Source organism: Mytilus galloprovincialis, chromosome 11 (assembly GCF_965363235.1).
Source record: "Mytilus galloprovincialis chromosome 11, xbMytGall1.hap1.1, whole genome shotgun sequence".
In the NCBI taxonomy this organism is placed as follows: Eukaryota; Metazoa; Mollusca; class Bivalvia; order Mytilida; family Mytilidae; genus Mytilus; species Mytilus galloprovincialis.
Window position 1 is genome coordinate 55,296,436 of NC_134848.1, and position 19,425 is coordinate 55,315,860.

The 19,425-nt window shown below is 31.8% G+C and overlaps 1 protein-coding gene across 1 annotated transcript; it reads left to right on the forward strand.

The window, feature by feature from the left end:
* The first annotated feature begins 514 nt into the window (after window positions 1-514).
* LOC143052398 (ras-related protein Rab-27A-like) lies at window positions 515-18,942 on the forward strand. Its single transcript, XM_076225425.1, has 6 exons — window positions 515-614; window positions 6,870-6,944; window positions 8,980-9,086; window positions 16,337-16,422; window positions 17,686-17,913; window positions 18,605-18,942. Exons 2-6 carry the CDS (start codon window positions 6,878-6,880, stop codon window positions 18,792-18,794), a joined length of 678 nt encoding a protein of 225 aa, XP_076081540.1. The 5' UTR covers window positions 515-614; window positions 6,870-6,877; the 3' UTR covers window positions 18,795-18,942.
* The last annotated feature ends 483 nt before the right edge of the window (window positions 18,943-19,425 follow it).

A 19,425-nucleotide genomic window follows, 5' to 3' on the forward strand; every position in this document is an offset into this window, starting at 1 on the left:
ATCAGGAACGCTCAAAGCCAATCATTTGAAATCCGAACTTGATAGATAAGTACCGAAAATCTTAACATACTCGACTGCAAATTTGTAAGGCCGGGTAGGGGGTCCACCTAAAAAAACAAATATAAAAATTGATATCATATAGTAATAGTTCCCAGCTTTGTTCAAAAGCAAACGAAAAAACATAGATTTAACAAGAGAAGAAATGCACTTGGGGCGAATATTTAACGAGATTTAACTAGATTTTTAGTGGACAAGAAAATAAACAACCCAAGTAACGAACCTGACTGAAAAAGGGGGGGGGGGTAAAGAAATTTGACTTGCTTCTACTTTTATTAGCAGGGAACGATGATTGTAGAACTATATATTGAAACAAAGATTTGTTTAGCTATTTTTAATTATAAAAATCCTTGATTGAAGTGTAACAAAAATTTTCCGGACTAAATCAGTCTTGCACTTTATGGTCGGAACAGATTGTCTGCATTCCCGGAAATATTTTCATCTTCACCGTCTGTGCTAAGGGAGATAACTCAATCTGTATAAATATTGGTAAAGTTTTGCTGGCAAGTTTAATGACATATTTATACAGTATTCATCTTGCAAACTGTCTGTTCCAGGTTAATACTTAAGTGTATAGGTTATCGATATGCATTTTACTACAGCTTCACTTCTTAAGCTTGATTGTTTAACTTTAAAATGTTTCTATGTCACACCCTTATATAAAATATAAGAACGATGCTGGTCGGTAAATTTCTATCGTCATTCTCGCACTGTACATTTTGTAAGTCTGTATTTTTAGTATAATTTTATGCATCAAATTGGGGATTCTTGATGTTTGAGACCTTTGACTACACTGCTGGAAACCGAGAACGCTACAAATTTCATATATATAATATAGGAAGTCTCCCACACTCAATACACCTTATTGCTAATCCTGGCTGACCCGGCCGCTCGAACTTTTGACGTCAACAACAATCACTTTTCCATTGTGGCGTCAGATATTTTGTTTTATGACGTCAAAATTTTACGGGAAACTGTGATATCCAGCAATGACGGACAAATAGCGATAAGGTGTATTAATTCATGTTATTCCTATACTGGAGTTTTAAACTGTAAAAAAATGGGTATTTTGTGCACCTCAGGTTGTCAAATTTGGCGTCAAATTTCACCTTGCAGTTAAACATTGATTTCCCTTTTGATACTCTCTGAGAGTACTCCTGTTTCCCATAGAGTGCACCCACCACATTATTTATGTATGCGCTTATAAGGGTCATTTTCAAAAAATGTGGATATTTCAGTTGTGAAATAACAATACAAAAAAATATTCAATTTTCAACTTTAATATATGACATGTATGAAATTGAATAGTTTAACAACAATACAACCTGAAATAAAAATATGCAATCTTAAATGCTACTACAAAAATATTTCAAAAAATAACATAGAAACAAGTATGGGACATATGTCAACTACATAACGGATTTAGTTTCGGTCCCTAATTTTTTTTAAATGATATTTACATTTTGCTTGATATATATTTCCATAAAAATCATCACACTTTTTTCAAAACAGTTAACATGATTAAAATAACACCAGATAAATGGTTTTTATTGAATTAGAGTCAGTATTATAGACTTTGAATGATTTATGTAAAAAAAAATATTTATGCCAAAATTGATCAATGTTTTTGCCGTTACAAAGTTGACATAGAATAAAATTACGGAGTAATTTGTACTCACCAAAACTAATCTATAATGAAATGAATCAATGATGTCATCCTTAACTTTAAGCACGTCATCAGAGGATGAAGAGTAAGTAGAAAACACTTCCTTAGTTACAAGGGATATAATCAGTTGTTTATTGGCAACATTATTTCATTTGTGTTATGTAGTTGACATTTTTTTACGTACGAAATGAAAAGTAAAAAAAAATGCTAATAAAATCTAATAATTCCCTGTATTTGTGTATACATACCTGCAGTGATACCTATATATTTATAATAACAAAAGAAAAATAATAATTTCCGCTGGGTATTAAAACCAGCATTTAAAAAAGACTAGTTTTTCAATTTCGTACAAGCAATTTTGAGGTTTTTGGACCCTTTGAAACCCACTGGAAGCAATTTCTGTAGCTAAATTTCATATTGAATTTGCTGGAACTTGTTACACACACTAAAAACTAAATGGTGTATCTAAAAATTGGATAAAAATATTTACACTTTTTTAGAAATATTGATTGTACAAGAAAATCCACATTTTTTGAAAAAGGCCCATAACTAACATACATGTATGACCTCAAAGCATTATTTACTATTTCTATTTGCTGTTCTTATATTTTTTTTTACTATCAATTTGCCACCCAAGCATTCAAACAAAAAAATGAAAATATCAGTATAAAAATGTTAAAAATTGAATAAGAATGTGAAGTCATATGTTATAGGACTAATGTATGCACCTGTCCCAAGTCAGGAGCCTGTCCTTTGTTTACGTGTTACATATGTGTTTTTTGTTCATTTTTTTTTTAAATAGGGCTGTTAGTTTTCTCATTTGAATTGTTGAATTTGTTGTGTCTCTGTTGTCAGTCAGGGGACTTACTGAAATAAGTGATTTTTAAGCAAATTCAAGGTTTTGTCACAAATTGGGATTATGTAGTTTTTTCAAAATTTTAAACACATAGGTTTAAATAATATCTTTTAATTAGTAAAATTTAAAAAAAAATGAACTTTTTGCTTCTTTTAAGTAGCAAGGTTTATGGCTTTGATGCTATCATTTAGCTGAAAATTCTATTTTACATTTTTTTTGTAGTTGAAAAAATGCTATAATAGTGGCTTTACATAATGAACTGATACTTTCTTAAAAGATTTTTCCCAGCAGTGGGAGTATTTTTCCTGTGAAGTTCAAGGTTTCATCTTTCAGATTATGTAATAAAATTCTACTGTTCGCGATAAAAATTTCACTGTTCCGGGGTGTTGAAATTAGTGGGGGTTATTAAAAGAATGATACTTAAAGAAAGTGATTTTTGGGAAGGAAATTGAGGTCTGATACTTAAACAAGTGATTTTTATGTCATCATCCTAGATTCAGTACAAGGTCATCACCTGAAATGACCTGGTCATCCTAGATAACACAGATGTTGGTTCTGATAAGTTTAGAAACATAATTAGTCCCTGGATCATTAGTATTCTATATATATTAAGAGCTACAATAAAATTAAATCACTTCTTCTAGTGATTAATTTGTACTACTTAAATAGGTGATTGTTAAAGAAAGACAACTCTAAATTCCAACCTTTATGGAAATAATGCTACTTGAATCAGTGATTTAGAAAATCACTTATTTAAGTAAGTCCCCTGACTGGTTGTGTCGTAGTTCTCTTATATTTGATACGTTTCCTTCAACAGGTAAGGCTCAAGTCAAGAAAAGTGGGATATTCCCTGTATTCTAATTCAGTGTACACCTCAGTTTTCTGGTGTTAAAAAAAAAAACAGTATACAGGGACCTCCTTATTTTCCTATTCATTTAATGTAATGAAATCTACAAAAGCGCACATTCTACTTGTGATAACAATGCTTAATGATAGCAAGTGGTTTTTTAGTTAAAAAGTCAAGCTTATTTCAAGTCTAATTTGATGCATAACTCACAACAAAACAATTCTTTTGTTCACCAAGTCATACCTTGATCATCAATTATGAGATGACAAAAAGATACAAATATGTTAATCACTTGGGAATTAAAATTCAATGAATAAAAATGTTCAATAGAAGTGAACATAATTTAGTTATGTTCAGTTACACCTGGATCATGCAGCTTGGTCAATTGATTCCTAAACAAAGATTTGTATGTTTTTTCAAGTTCTAGAAGAAACAAGGCTTCACTTTATATTCATGTTTTGTATTTCCTAAAATACTTTTAAAGTATTTACAAATTCTACTGATGCAGTTATAACATTAAAACGTGCCCTTTTGTAATTTTCATGCCATAAATTGAAAAAGGAAATCCCATTAAAACTGGGTTTTTTTTACACCAGGAAACAGGAACGTTCCCTGAAAGCAGGGAATACATGTATCCCACATTTCCTGAGGGTTAAATTAAAATATTGTTTGTTTGCAGTTTACCGACCGACCCTTGAAAATCCTCCCGACTGTAAAAATTTTATTGCTTTAAATTTGAAGAAATTTTTTTTAATACTTCTATTGACGCGATCTGGAACTTTGGGTCCTTTCCGGAAATGATTTAAAGTCTGGGTCAATTACGCATTTCAAGTTCGGTTTTTCTTAGCTTCCGTCAAGCGTTCATGTGACCATTTAATGATAAAGCACATGGAAATTGTTTACAGGTATTCATGAAGTCACGGAGGAGTACTTTACGCTGTCGTCTCGTGTCAATTTTAAGACAAATAACAAACAAAAAAGTTTATTAGTAAACTGTTTATTCAGATTCAGGCACATGTAATGATGTGTGATAATATCATTGACGATGATGCAGCGGATATTCATAACTGACACGATAACCATTCTGTCTCAAACAAATCGGGTACAGAATCTGTGGAGCCTGACTTTAAAGAACCAATTTCAGTGGTTGAATAATTCGACAGCAGCTTGCAGTATGGCATATTTTCTACAAATCGTTGTGAAGACGACAAAGATGAAACCACTCCTCCGTGACTTAAATCTTCATGGATATCTGTAAACACGCCTGTACGGAGGAAGGGCTCATTTGAAATGTTAATGGATATAGATCATGCCAAATCAATAAGAAGCAACCCTAACTACACAAAGATGTAGATAAAATGAATGGTTAGCTTGAAAAATAAATATACTCTCTCTATATTAAATCTATCTTCGATTGCAATGAGTATGCTCCTTTAGGATAAGGGGGGCTGCCCCACTCATTGCAATTATTCTCTTTCTTACAATATTAAATATACCCAAACTGTGTGGCCTGTGTGAATTCAATTAAAACATGTCCTTAGGAGCTATGCTGCCAATTTTTTTTATGCATTAAAAACATTTCAGTACAGACCATTTACTTTTAATGGGGTGCTATATGGATTTCACCCCAAACTTTAGATTTCTTTGGTTTTCATTAAAGCCTGGCAAAAATATAACCTTATCACATATAATTAAATATTGTTAGAAATATGAAAACAGTCAAATGTCTTAATACTTTTTTTTCAAGTTGCCTTTTTTTCAATTGAGGAAGATTCAATGGCTTTTTTTTTTTTTTATTAAAAATACACTCTTTAATACATTGTCTTATAAATCTTTAATATCTACATTTTTCTGATGAAAATACTCTACTCATGAAAACATTCTAGTCAAGAAGCATACATGTCTGAATATATTTCTTTAAAACAGTTCTAGTCATAATGACATTCCTGGTTTATAAGTGTTCCAGTATTTAATAATTATACCATATTTTATGTCATAAATTGGATAATGACACTATGTTAAAGTTTCAGTTTTGGTTAAAAAGTTTTTTTATCTGAAAATGCCTGTTCATTTGATGTTGGTTTTCAGCATGTCCTGTGTTTGTTGTTTTAAAATGTTTTTTTTTCTTCACAAGAAACTTGGTTTAGTGTAACTGCTTGTTTAAACTGTATTTTGGCTGATAAAATAAAATATTTTTCCTACCTACCGACCCTTCAGTCTGAAGGTACAGTCGGAAAACTGCAAACAAACATTTTTTTAAGGTTGGCCTGACTTGTGCCCAACCTGTTCAAAGACAAAGTGGATAGATTTTAAAGCACGATTCAGACCATTTTTTACTCAAAGTCTTTAAGATTTTATCCTTCAAACAGGAACAGAGGTTAGACACGAAGCAAATCAAGATGCACTCAGCAGGTTGAAAGATGCTCCAATTTATTTATTTTTTAAAAAAGATCACCCTTGCACATTAACAAATCGTGAGGCAAAGCATTTTGTTTGTTTCCTTGATTCAGAATCATGTAGGCGCTTCCTTGCAAAAATGCCTTGATTTAAAACGCTTGTTGACTACGGCATCGGAAAGGTATCACCAAAAACCAACGCTCGTTGACTACAGCATCGGAAAGATAACACCAATAACCAACATAGCCAAAAAAAAAAATAGTGGACAAGAATGGCGAATAAAAATTGTCGGGTCGCTGTGATTTTACCGGGTCGGTCGTGTGAGGGGAAACAAACAATATTTTATTTTTTACCTAATATAACGACAATATTAATACTAAAAACTGTAATATTACTGAAACTTGCTATTTTAGAAAAAAGAGGTAATATAGTACTAATTCCCCTATATCTCATGAAATATAACTTTCTGAGAGCATTTGAGTATCAAATACATGGGGCACCCAATCTTTTGCCATATAAACCTTACATTTTCACCTACGATCAATCAACATTCATTGAACCAACCTAATGCAACTTTCCAAAATTTAATTTAATTATATAACTAACAACTGCATATTTTAAAGGAAGCACCTTCTCATATTTGTAATGAATGAATAAACTATAGAGGAGGTTGAAGATTGTCCTCGTAAAAAAAAAAAAAATCATTGTGCAATCTGCTAGTTGGACCCTGAAGACCAGTTTATTCAATGTGAGGTCATGAATTGAGGAACTTCAAATGCGTTTTAAAAATATTTTGTTCCTGTATAAACACGATAAAGGTTTTGATTTTTTTTCTTCTGAAAGATGAATATTGATGAATGATTATGTCTTACTGTCTATAATGATTATTATAATTTATAATAATTTTTTTTTATATGAAAAAAAATTGTAAAGGTTCTGAGCAATGGGCGTTGAGAAGCTAGTTCACTTTCAGTTAGTCAGTGTCAATCTCTTTGTAAATCTAATTAATACATTTGTAATATAATACACATATTATTTAATTTCAGAGCTAGAAATGGGTGATACCACCCCAACACATGGCACTACTGACTACGATTATCTCATCAAGTTTCTTACATTAGGTAATGATTAGTTGTTAAATTTCATTGTCATAAAAGATTTTTTGCATGTTTTACACCTAATTTATCAGATTTATGTTTTAATCATGAAAAGAAAGATATCAACACATTCAATAATCCCCAAAAGTTGCAACATGCCTTAAAAACCACAAGATTAGGACCACTGATTGGGTACCTAAGAGTATTTACTATTGTAGGGAATAGAAAAGATTTTTCAAAGTGTACATCTGCTGACACTGTTTTGTTAGCACGGAAATCGCCGTTTCAGAATGGAATGCATTCTGGGAAATATATTCAAAAGCGTACACCAAAACATTGTGATTGGTTAAAAACGTTCTAAACAATTGAAATTCAACCAATGATGTAACATTATCTTCATTTTGGTGTACGAACAATGAAATTACGTACATGTATAGTCCTCTAGTTTCTGAAAAGGTGAATTGTAGAGTTTACATTCAACCTTTGATGTGCCAAACAAAGATCCCCAGCCCCTATAAGAATTTCTGCTCCTCTCCCTCGATAATTTTCATTTATATAACCTGTTTCAGATCCTCATGCATTGAATTTTGAAAATCAATCTATATTTTTTAAGGACAAAGGGAAATAACTCAATAATGTTCAAATAAACAAATGCCAAGTTTTATTTTATGTTCTCAATGCATCATGTATGCAAATTGAAAGCAAGCTTTACACTTTCAGTGCTGACATGCACTCATATTCCCTATTATTTTGTATTTCAATAACCTGGCCAATGAGATGATAAATTTGAAAATGATCATATATGAGTTACATCACTGATGTACATGTACATATGTAACCATCATCTTAAGAGGCAATTGTAGAACTTCTGCTAGACCTTTACTGTCCAAAAACACCAATCTATAGTTGATATTTTGATTTATTTGCCATGGGTCCCATGTATAATTTTAGTTACCAACCTGATACTGCAATTAACTGTGGATTGACTTTTATTCAAAGATTAGTACATGGCCAAAAGAAAAAAAAAGATTAATTGTCAAACAAATTCATTGCCAAAAAAAAAGATCTACTGACAAGGTCCAAACCGGAGAAATCAGTGAGAGAAAAAAAATTGAATCAAATCATAAACTAATCCCTGACAAAAAAGGGTTATTACAGGGGTTAAAAAATTTTGTTACAGCTAACTAGCACAGGACTTATAGGGAGCAGTATTTTACTAGCCCTGTTTGAAGAACTGCTTGTCCATCAAAATTGACCGGCTAGTCCGAGTATGCCTTAAAAATTAGATTTTGCTTCATAATACAACAAAGTGGGTGTCCCTGTTTTGAAGGCGATATTATACACTGTATTTAATATTCTTTGTTGATCTTCTATTTATTCTGTTGGTGCTTAACCTAACTTAGCAGGCTTTTTATTGGCGTGCTTGGGGAAATAACGACAATATTCACAGAGCATCGTCTCTGGGTTTTTTTCATCAGCAACAACCGACCTTGCCCAGGGGAATCAATCCGTAATTTTTCCCCCCTGCTTTTGTCGGTCGTATTTGGCATATTTGGGGGATGAATTTTCAGCCTCGTTACTCTCTTCATCTACAGTTTTTCGTTTTGAAACTGACGAAGTTCCGTGGGTGCCTGTACTAAAATATAGCTCTGTCACGGAATAGAAGTTCTTTCATAATATAAGTTCCAAATGGAAACACTACTCTGGAATATTGTTTCCACTGGAATAAATATTACAGTAAATGTTCCTAACGGAATAAATGGTATAGAATATTTGTTCCAACAGGAACAGATATCATGACACTGGTTATAGCAAAGTTTCCATTGGAACTTCTGTTAGGTGGAACAAATATACGTTGACAGCTCCACATTTTAAAATGAAACCTGCTGTGCTGCCCATGTTTAAAATCAAATAATTAAATAATTGATTATAAGGCTTCATACCATAGCCAATTACCTGTATTTTTGCTTGTTGTACATGAAACACTGTTATCTAGTTTTATATATACATGATATGTATTTTACAACTGTTAATGATAATGGATAATTTTTCTCTGTAGGTGATTCTGGTGTTGGTAAAACCAGTTTTTTACACCAGTATGTCGATAAAACATTTAGTACAAAGTTCATCTCAACAGTTGGCATAGATTTCAAAGAGAAGAGAGTGGTAAGTAAATATTTCCATTTCTTTAAAAATGTTTCACTTCTGCTATTTGGTATACATTGTGAAAACCTTATTTCAGCATTACATGTCAATTTTTATTTCACTTTAATGTTGGGTTGCTATCACATATATATAAAACTAGATGTGTCAAAGTGACACGAATGGCCCTGTCTCAAAAGGTTGAAAAATGTGCAATTTCAATAACACATGTGGACACAAACATGATGGTAGTCTCACATATCAAGAATCAGCTCAAAATCTGGAGGCTTATAGAAAAAAAGTCTGTATAACTGTGATTTTCAACAATTTTCAATGTTATAAACCCATAATTTTGGCCAAAATTAGCAGAGCATCAAAAAGTTAAAAGATCTGCAATTTCAATAACACATGTGGACACAAACATGATGGTAGTCTCACATATCAAGAATCCGGTCAAAATCTGGAGACATATAGAAAAAGATTCAGTACACCTGTGATTTTCAAAGTTGTAAACCCAAAATTTTGGCCAAAATAAGCAGAGTCAGGGCTCGACATTACCGTTTGTCCTGGAGAAGTGGAAATAGGTGTCGGGCAAGTAGATTCATCATACTACTTGTCCGATGAGACAAGTGAAAAAATCGATGTCAGATGTTAATAGATCAAATAATTCAAGACTTATACATTCCCAAAAATATGAATGATTGTTTTATTGATCATACAAAATGAAATAAATATTCATTGATTGAACCAGAGACATATAATACTTGTATTATATGTCTCTGATTGAACTATTTTGTACATGCTGGCATTGACCAGGGGGAAATAAGTAAGGGGAAGGAAACCAATGTTATTGTTTCTTCTTAGTTTAAGCCTCCTTGAATTAGAAGCACCTCCATATGCATGATATGGAGTTTTACCTTAACTTTAAAATTTTAAATTAAAGTTTGTATCATTTGATTTTGCTTTTAGGCAAACCAATACATTAAAAGAGGTTTTATTTAATAAGATCTATATGTTAAAATAATAAGTTAAGATGTAAAAATTAAATAAAATCTAAAAAGGCGATTTTATACTAAAATGTTTTATGTACTTCATGATCATATATCAATCATGTCAATGTATGTAAAAATCAAAATAAATAGTAAAATCTTTTTTCTACACCATCAATAAATTAAAAAGGTTTATTTTATAAACAAGGTGCCAGGTGTATTTGGTTTAAACCACACCACTACTTCAGAATGAATATAGGTCCATGAATAGGAGAACCTAGTGGTATGGGAAGAGATATGATTTAATGATCGACACATGATAGTGACAATGAGTCAGAGAGCTCACTCTTGCAAATAATCCTTTAGTCTGAAATAATAAAATGAATTTTGATGTGGTATTCATATAACATAACAAAATGCTTCCTTTATTGATCTTTAATAGGTACAATCAAAGCGCAAGTGTTATTATTGCATGTAACATGTATAATCAATATGTAGGATTTTCTTTATAAATTCAGACAAGTGAGTTAAGAGTTCGGACAAGTTGATTTTCTTGCAACTTGTCCGAACGGACAAGTTAGAAAAAATGATAATGTAGAGGCCTGAGAGTGAAACGAAACTTTAAACTTGATCTGTAACTTGTCAGGGTTTTCTCACATTATAAAAATCAGCCCAATATCTGAAAGCATTTAGAAAAAGAGGGCTGTATAGCTGTGATTTTCAAAAATGTAGCATAGTCCAAAGCCTGAAATTACAGCAAAAAATTGCAGAGCGGAAGGAAACTTAAACTTGATCAGTAACTCATCATGGGTAACTCACATACCAGAAATTAGTCCTATATTTGAAAGCCTTATGAAAAAAAGTCTGTATAACTGTGATTTTCAACAATTTATCAAAGTCCATAGCCCCCAATTTCGGCATAATTTAGCCAAGCAGAACAAAACTTAAACTTGACTGTAACTCATCATGGTTAACTCACATACCAAAAATCAGCCCAATATCTGTAGGCGTTTAGAAAAAAATCAGTATAACTGTGATTTTCAACATTTTATTAAAGTCCAAAGTCCGTAATTTCGTCAAAAATTAGTGGAACGAAACAAAACTTAAACTTGATCTGTAACTCATCATGGTAAACTCACATACCAAAAATCAGCCCAATATCTGAAGGCGTTTAGAAAAAAAACTCCGTATAATGGTTTGTTGTGGAATGACGGAATTACGGAATATCGGAATTTCAGACAAGGGTAAAACTAAATGGCACCGACAACTTCGTTGCGGGGCCATAAAAATCCTGACATAGCATATTTATATCAAATTAGACTAAGTTTTATATACTACCCAATTTTTATGCCCCACCTACGATAGTAGAGGGGCATAATGTTTTCTGGTCTGTGCGTCCGTCCATCTGTTCGTTCATCCGTCCGTCCGTTCGTTCGTCCATCTGTCCCGCTTCAGGTTAAAGTTTTTGGTCAAGGTAGTTTTTGATGAAGTTGAAGTCCAATCAACTTGAAACTTAGTATACATGTGCCCTATGATATGATCTTTCTAATTTAAATACCCAATTAGAGTTTTGACCCCAATTTTAAAGTTCACTAAACATAGAAAATGATAGTGCGAGTGGGGCATCCGTGTACTGTGGACACACACAGGCACTTGTCTCAGAAATTTTTTTCCATATACCTTATTTATAACACAAGGTACTTAACTTGCATTTTAGAAAAATGTCAGGTGGTGACGAAGTTCCGTTATATGCCGCTTTATAGGCTGTCAACCCCGCTAAAACTTGTTATATGGTAAATCTAAATTGATTTATCTTTACAATGTTGTATAACATGCCTACATTTGTTGTCGGAATCATCCGTAGCGATCCTACCAAAGTATGTCAATCGTGACAATTTTGCAAACCGCTGAAGAATTGGCAATAAACGCGTCACATCTCCTTGTATATCTCGGTTTCCGATTGGTCAATTCTATGGGAAAGTCTAAATGATTCTCGGAGTTATCTGATCTTGTTTCATTTCATACGTAAAGTCAAGAGAGAGTCTGCAAGACATTGACGTCATGGGAAAATTTGTAACTTATTAGACATACCACAAACAACACTTGTTAGATTTTTTTCACGGTATATTATACAATTTTACTAACAGTATGATAAGTTATATTCATACGAAAACTAACAGGGTTTTTTTTAAACAATTTTTATAAAAAATCATTTACTGCGGACGTGTATTGCCAATCCTTCAGCGGTTTGCAAAATTATTACGATTGACATACTTTGGTAGGATTGCTACGGATGATTCCGACAACAAATGTAGGCATGTTGTACACCATTGTAAAGATAAATCAATTTAGATTTACCATATGGGCAGGAATTCGCTAATGCTACTTTAGTGTGACATTGTAAGAAAAAAATAAAAATCATTATAAGCTTCTAAATTTTTTACAAATTATTGCTACAAATGGTGTCCTTCTATTTGTAACCAAAAAAATCATTTTTAAACTTGCGTCAGTTTGGAACCAAAGCAAATAATGAATTTGGAGCATGTAACATGGACACTTTTTCCAAATTGAGATTAATGATTCCTTAACTTATTCAACATTCAACATCATATATATTGATCACAAAACATTGTCTATCATCAAAACTCTAAAATGTATATTTTCATTTCTTTCAGAAATTTTGTGAAAACAAGTTTCCTCTACTTTTCTGTCAATGTTACATGCAATGTTTAAGAGATAAATACAGTAAGAATCATTTTCTTTCTGAACATGTAAAGGCTCTTTTTCATTGTGTTACCCTCACATTAAAAAATTGTATTAATATTTTTGCAATTATCTCATTTCTGTCATAAAATAGTGACTTAAATGTTGCATGTAACGTGGACACAAAAAATATGAATAATGAACCATGCCAGAATTGACCTTAAAAGATATAAAAAGCCTCTAAACAACCATCTGAATGTAAATTATACAATTATACTGCCACATTTCTCATATATGATATTATTTAAATAGTGGTTAATACCAAAACCATTCACCTAAATTTCAGACAGCAGACATATTTTTTTAACTATACCAGTAGTTATGCTTGTTCATGGTAGTACACTATGGAAGGCTAAATTAAAAGATATTCAAATGTCAAAATAACCAGAAAAATAAAATTAAGACCAAAGATAGATCAATTGATGAAGGAGTCATCCAAAATTTCCACAACATGAAACATTTTTATATCAGTCAGTAAGCAACCCGTTTTTTTTTATGCACAGGGATGAGATTGATAAGAAGACAACCACACAACCATCAGCATCCACAAAGTTTCTCACTCAATAACTAATACTGACAAAGTAAGGGTACAAAATGATTACATGTATCCCTCATTCATGTGACACAGTTACACTTAAAACTAATAGTATGAAAAACCAAGACAAAATATGGACAAATCTACGAGAGATTGATACAGCTGCATTTATTGAGAATCTTATTTTCAATCGTTTACATAACTTCTATAAAGAACAATTTGGGTTTCATCTTTGAGGTTGTTGTCTGATAGACATATTACCCTATATCTCGTTTTATTTCTGCTGGTTAATCTTACATTTATGATAACTTTTTAAGGTTTAAACAATAAATTTTATTTCAAACATTCAAAACAAGTTTCTTGTTTCTTGTTTTCTGTCTCCAACATCTTCAACTATCTATCTGAAAAAAGAAAAAAACAAAACAACAATTAATCTACCCTCAATCAGAACCAAAATCCATGCATAGATTATAAAATTTACAATAATATAGAAACTCTCAAATATCTTGTTTTGATTTTTCAATGCCATTTCATCTTAAAAACATGAAGACCAGAAGATGAAAGTGGTGTGCTTAATAGTCAACTTTGGAGAAATAATATAATTGCTGCCCAGTAATATCTAATTAATCATTTAGGTTATAAAATGTTATATAAATGTCTGACTTTAAGGAAGTAATACCTTTGCATGTAACATAAAAAAATCTTGACACAAAATATTGTTGTCAATGTTACTAACTAGTGTTAAAAGACAAATTAAACAGGAAAACATGAAAACGCTTTAATTTTGTAAAATAAAAATAAGATAATAGCTCCATATGGCAGTAAGTTTTGTTTACGCATGTAACACTGGCCTGAACATGTAAAAGTCTAAATAATAGACTCTGTCAATGTTACATACACAATTTCTTAATGAAAAAAAAGTTTAATTTGGGTTTACTTTATACATTATTTTTTAAAATAGGTATCATAATAATAACTTTGAATATTAAAAATTAGATTAACTGTTGATTTCAACACAGTAAAATCTTCTCATGTAACACAAAAAAGACCTGATACAAAAATCGTAGTCCATGTTACTCATAAAGTTATCTTAGAAGCATCAAAGAAATTGTGTGATGACAATATTTCAGATGTTAGTCATTTATAAACTCAGATAAACTCATTTTAAAGCTCATAACAGAGGTTTGGAAATCAATGCTTTTAAAACATTATAATTCTGGGTTATGTATGTAACATTGACAGAAACACCAACAAATGATGAGGAAAAATTGCTAGTCAATCAGGAAAAAAATAAACACAAATAATTAAAACTCATTTATTTCTTTAATATCATTTTAATGAAGCAAATTTAAATTTCAACCAGATTTTATTGATTGAATAATTGTATGCACATTTATTAGGTTGTAGCATGTAACCTGGACGCAGAAGATGTGTCAATGTTACATGCCTTTAAACGATAAGAATTACAAGTAAATATTGTAAAGTCTAGAAATCAAGAAAGATCAACAACTTCTCTGTTAAGAATTCAGCATAAATTTACATTTGATTTAATATTATGCACTGGCCAATTATGCTTTAAGTGTAATAAAGTAATATTGTTTTTATTCTGGTGTCAATGTTACATTTTATGTTTTCAAATTAAGTGGCCAGTTATCTTTATAATGCTGAGAATAAATACAAGTACTAGTTAATCAAATTGGCAATTAATCTGTGGTATTTCATGTAAAAAATTAGATTGATAAGGCAAACCGTACAAAAAAAAGCTTTTGCATGTATCATAGACACCTTTCCTTGGTAAATATTTTCGTGTCAATGTTATGTACAGAAATCTCTCCAGCAATAAAATGAATATCGTAAGGGTCAAACCTGTTTAAATACAAGATAAACTTATATTTTTTGACAAAATTGCAAAGCAAGTTACACATCATTATCAAAGAACCTAATTTACACAGAAAGTGCATGTAACACTTCATTGTGAGGTCAAATTAACCTGGTCCCACTCTCTTATCATCTGCTTGATCACTGGTAGATGCCTAGTGTGAAAGATGACAAAGCCACATTTTAATGTAATTGTCAGTGGGTTGAAATGTGAAAAAAATAATTATGGTAATGCTTACTATAAAAAGTATACAACTGTTATAAAAAGATGAGTATTATTGGGCAGTATTGACACGAAAATGAAATAAATTATCTTACCTTCTATATTTTTCAAACTTCAGTTGATTGAAATCCAAATTGTACCCATTGTTGACACCTTTCAAAATTTGCCATGCTGGACCAAAAACTTGTTTCCAAAGCTAATCAGCTAATGAAATGGTGCATGTAACATTTGTTGACGGGAAAAGTTACATGCACTTGTCCATTTTCAAACGTATTTTATTTGCAGCAATAATCGGATTCTGTACAAAATGGGGTTTCTAAATGATAGACGGATCATTTTGCAGTTGATTTTCAACTATTATAGTAGAACAATTCTTCAGGCATATTCTAAATATGACTAGGGGTTTTGCCACTGCAGAAATGTCACACTTTTTGTCTACAGTTTTCAACTACCAGCACATAACAAGTGCTGATTTTTTGTTGATTTTTTTAATTGGATCCATTTTTTTTTGCATTTGGCAATAAAGACTAACCCACTTTGATATTTAAACAATGTTTATTCTCCATATTTGCATGATTTCTTTATTTTTTAATTGGATAAACACTATTGACCCTAAAATTTCACTAGCGAATTCCTGCCCATATAACAAGTTTTAGCGGGGTTGACAGCCTATAAAGCGGCATATAACGGAACTTCGTCACCACCTGACATTTTTCTAAAGTGCAAGTTAAGTACCTTGTGTTATAATAAGGTATATAGGAAATTTTTTTCTGAGACAAGTGCCTGTGGGACACATTCTTGTTTCTATTGAAGATAATTTTTTTTTTTATAAAACTGAATTATCTCCCCATGAAAAATAATATTTGAATTATCTCCCCTTTTCTAGGTACACCGAGTTCCAGGTGTGGATGGTGCTGTAGGGAAGAGTAACAGAATACACTTACAGTTATGGGATACTGCTGGTCAGGAAAGGTAATATCAGGGATTATCACATATTTGTTACGAATACGTTGTGTTTTGCATATGTATCGGCCCTCGGCTAAAGCCTTGATGCCGATATGGGAGTCTCTGGATGATACCAGGGCCAATATAGAAAAGGGCATGTTATAATCTATACTTATTAACTACAGTGAAACTAGACTAAACTAAATCTTACATAAACTGAAAACCTGTCTCTATCAGACATGTTCATATGTTCAGTCATATCATCAAAGTTCATGCTAAACTATGAATCTGCAAAAACCTAACAAAATCTTTTAAGTCCTAATGAGGTTTTGTCTGACAATTTAACTATGTAGATATCAGGAGATTTGTTTTGATCATGATTGCCAATGAAACAGAGATTTGTTATGATCATGATTGCCAATGAAACAGAGATTTGTTATGATCATGATTGTCAACGAAACAGAGATTTGTTATGATCATGATTGCCAACGAAACAGAGATTTGTTATGATCATGATTGCCAACGAAACAGAGATTTGTTATGATCATGATTGCCAACGAAACAGAGATTTGTTATGATCATGATTGCCAATGAAACAGAGATTTGTTATGATCATGATTGCCAATGAAACAGAGATTTGTTATGATCATGATTGTCAACGAAACAGAGATTTGTTATGATCATGATTGTCAACGAAACAGAGATTTGTTATGATCATGATTGCCAATGAAACAGAGATTTGTTATGATCATGATTGCCAATGAAACGGCTATTCACCAGACCAGAGACCATTTGACAAGGTTGTAAGCAGCTATAGTTATAGGTCACTCTTTGTTAAAGCACATACTATATAGTAAGATATACAAAGGCAACATAATGACAAAATGTAATTTGTAAAACAATTTAAACAAATAGCCTGATGAATGATAAAACAATAAACAAAAAATAAATCTAAAAGACAGTAAATAAAATTGAGAATGGAAATGGGGAATGTGTCAAAGAGACAACAACCCGACCATAGAACAGACAACAGCAGAAGGTCACCAACAGGTCATCAATGCAGTCAGAAACTCACGCACTCGGAGGTGTATTTCCCTAAACCTTGAATTACAGGCTTCTGACTTATATATAGCATGCACAAACTTATGCAAAACAATGAAATAAAATATCCTGTTTCTCCTCAATCAGGGAAAATTTATTATTAATTGCCTTAATTATATTTTTCATGTTCCCAACAAATCAGAGCTCTATGAAATTTGGTATCATGCTTCATTATTTTTTTTATTCCAGATTTCGGAGTTTAACAACAGCATTTTTCCGAGATGCAATGGGCTTCCTTTTATTATTTGATTTAACCAATGAGCAATCATTTTTAAACATACAGAACTGGCTTAGTCAATTACAGACACATGCTTATTGTGAAAACCCTGATATTGTACTTTGTGGTAACAAGTCAGACCTTGAAGACCATAGATGTATTTCTGACGAGAGAGCGAGAGAAACTGCAGAAAAATTTGGGTATGTAAAACAATGAAAGATTCAGATTTTTTTGTTACTGGTTATTGATATTTAGGTTAAATATTGTATTTGTATTTTCTTCATTGGTATCAGTTTTCCAGTTTTTGAAGAAATTGTTGGTTTGTGGACATTTAAATGAGTGATTCAAGATAAACACATTCAAAGAAAAATGGAAAATATGAATTTTTTTTGGTTACTTTTGTAGTTGGAGTGAAGCAGGAAATCCCAAAAAGCTGGTAGCCTTTAAACAATGTTTATTTTCAAGTTAGGGCAAGTCTAAACTTAAAAAATTCTTCAGTGATCTGCTTATCTTAAGTGCTGGAGATTGTTGGATTGTCCCTAGTATCCAGAATGATGAATCACTCCACATTGTGCACTTGAGAATAAATTATATAAAATACTTCAGACTATGAAATGTCAAATTCTGTTTTTGTATATAATAAATAAAATTGAGAATGGAAATGAGTAATAGACAACCACCCGACCAAAGAGCTGAAAACAGCTGAAGGCCACCCATGGGTCTCAACACAGCAAGAAAATCCCACACACGGAAGCAGGTATCAGCTGGCCCGGAAACAAAAAATTGTACTAGTTCATTTAAATTGGAAGTCACACTAAACTGCAAAACATATAAATGAACTAAAATTTAAAAAAACACATATATATATATATAGCTTTATGATTCTTTCAGGCTTCCATATTTTGAGACAAGTGCAGCCAATGGTCAGAATGTAGCTAAGTCTATAGAATGTTTGTTAGACATGGTAATGTTGAGGATGGAGAGCTGTGTGGACAAATCTCAACTGCCAGGGATCAGAAGTAATGCTCAGATGAATGGTTACCATATGGACGAAGCAGGGGAAGGCGGATGTGGATGTTAGACAAAAAATGGTTGCAAGAAAAATGGCCGCTGCAGTGTTTGTGAAGATGCACTTATTTGTTATCTATTGTGATCCCAAAATGAAGTTAGAAAATGAAATTAATTTTCTTATATTATAAATGATTGTAAAAATAAAACCCACAAAATGGTGAAAAAGTAATTAAAGATAAGGCTGAAAATTGGATGTCATATTTTTTTATTTAAATTCAACTCTTTGTAGGTTAATAAGGAATTAGCCATTTTATTATCTAAAGGATTATTGGAGATTTCCTTTTCTTACTCCCAAATGAAAACCAAGCCATGTCATTGGTTAAATTTTCATTGTTTAGGATATTGATAGCCAATCAAAGCTTTTTGTTAAAATTTGAATAATAATTTCCAGAATGCCATAAATTTTTATAGGCAATAAGCATAATAATAATTTCTAATGAACCAATATATTTGTATTGGATGAAAAGTTCTGTGGTTGACGTCATAAAACTTTGCTCAGTGCTCGGAATACAAAAATCATGCTCGAAACATGAAATCCAGCATTTTGATTGGTCAATTTTTGGCATTTGAGTACAAAAAACTGACTCAAAAGTTTTATGACTTCAAGGCCTGATCTTTCATCCATTGATAAGATTTTTTAT

Bases quoted from the DNA above. Each gene is read 5' to 3' on its own strand.
- LOC143052398 (XM_076225425.1), top strand. From the start codon at position 6,878: ATGGGTGATACCACCCCAACACATGGCACTACTGACTACGATTATCTC. The intron at 6,945-8,979 runs GTAATGATTAGT...TTTTCTCTGTAG, and splicing joins CATCAAGTTTCTTACATTAG to GTGATTCTGGTGTTGGTAAA. The intron at 17,914-18,604 runs GTATGTAAAACA...TGATTCTTTCAG, and splicing joins GAAACTGCAGAAAAATTTGG to GCTTCCATATTTTGAGACAA.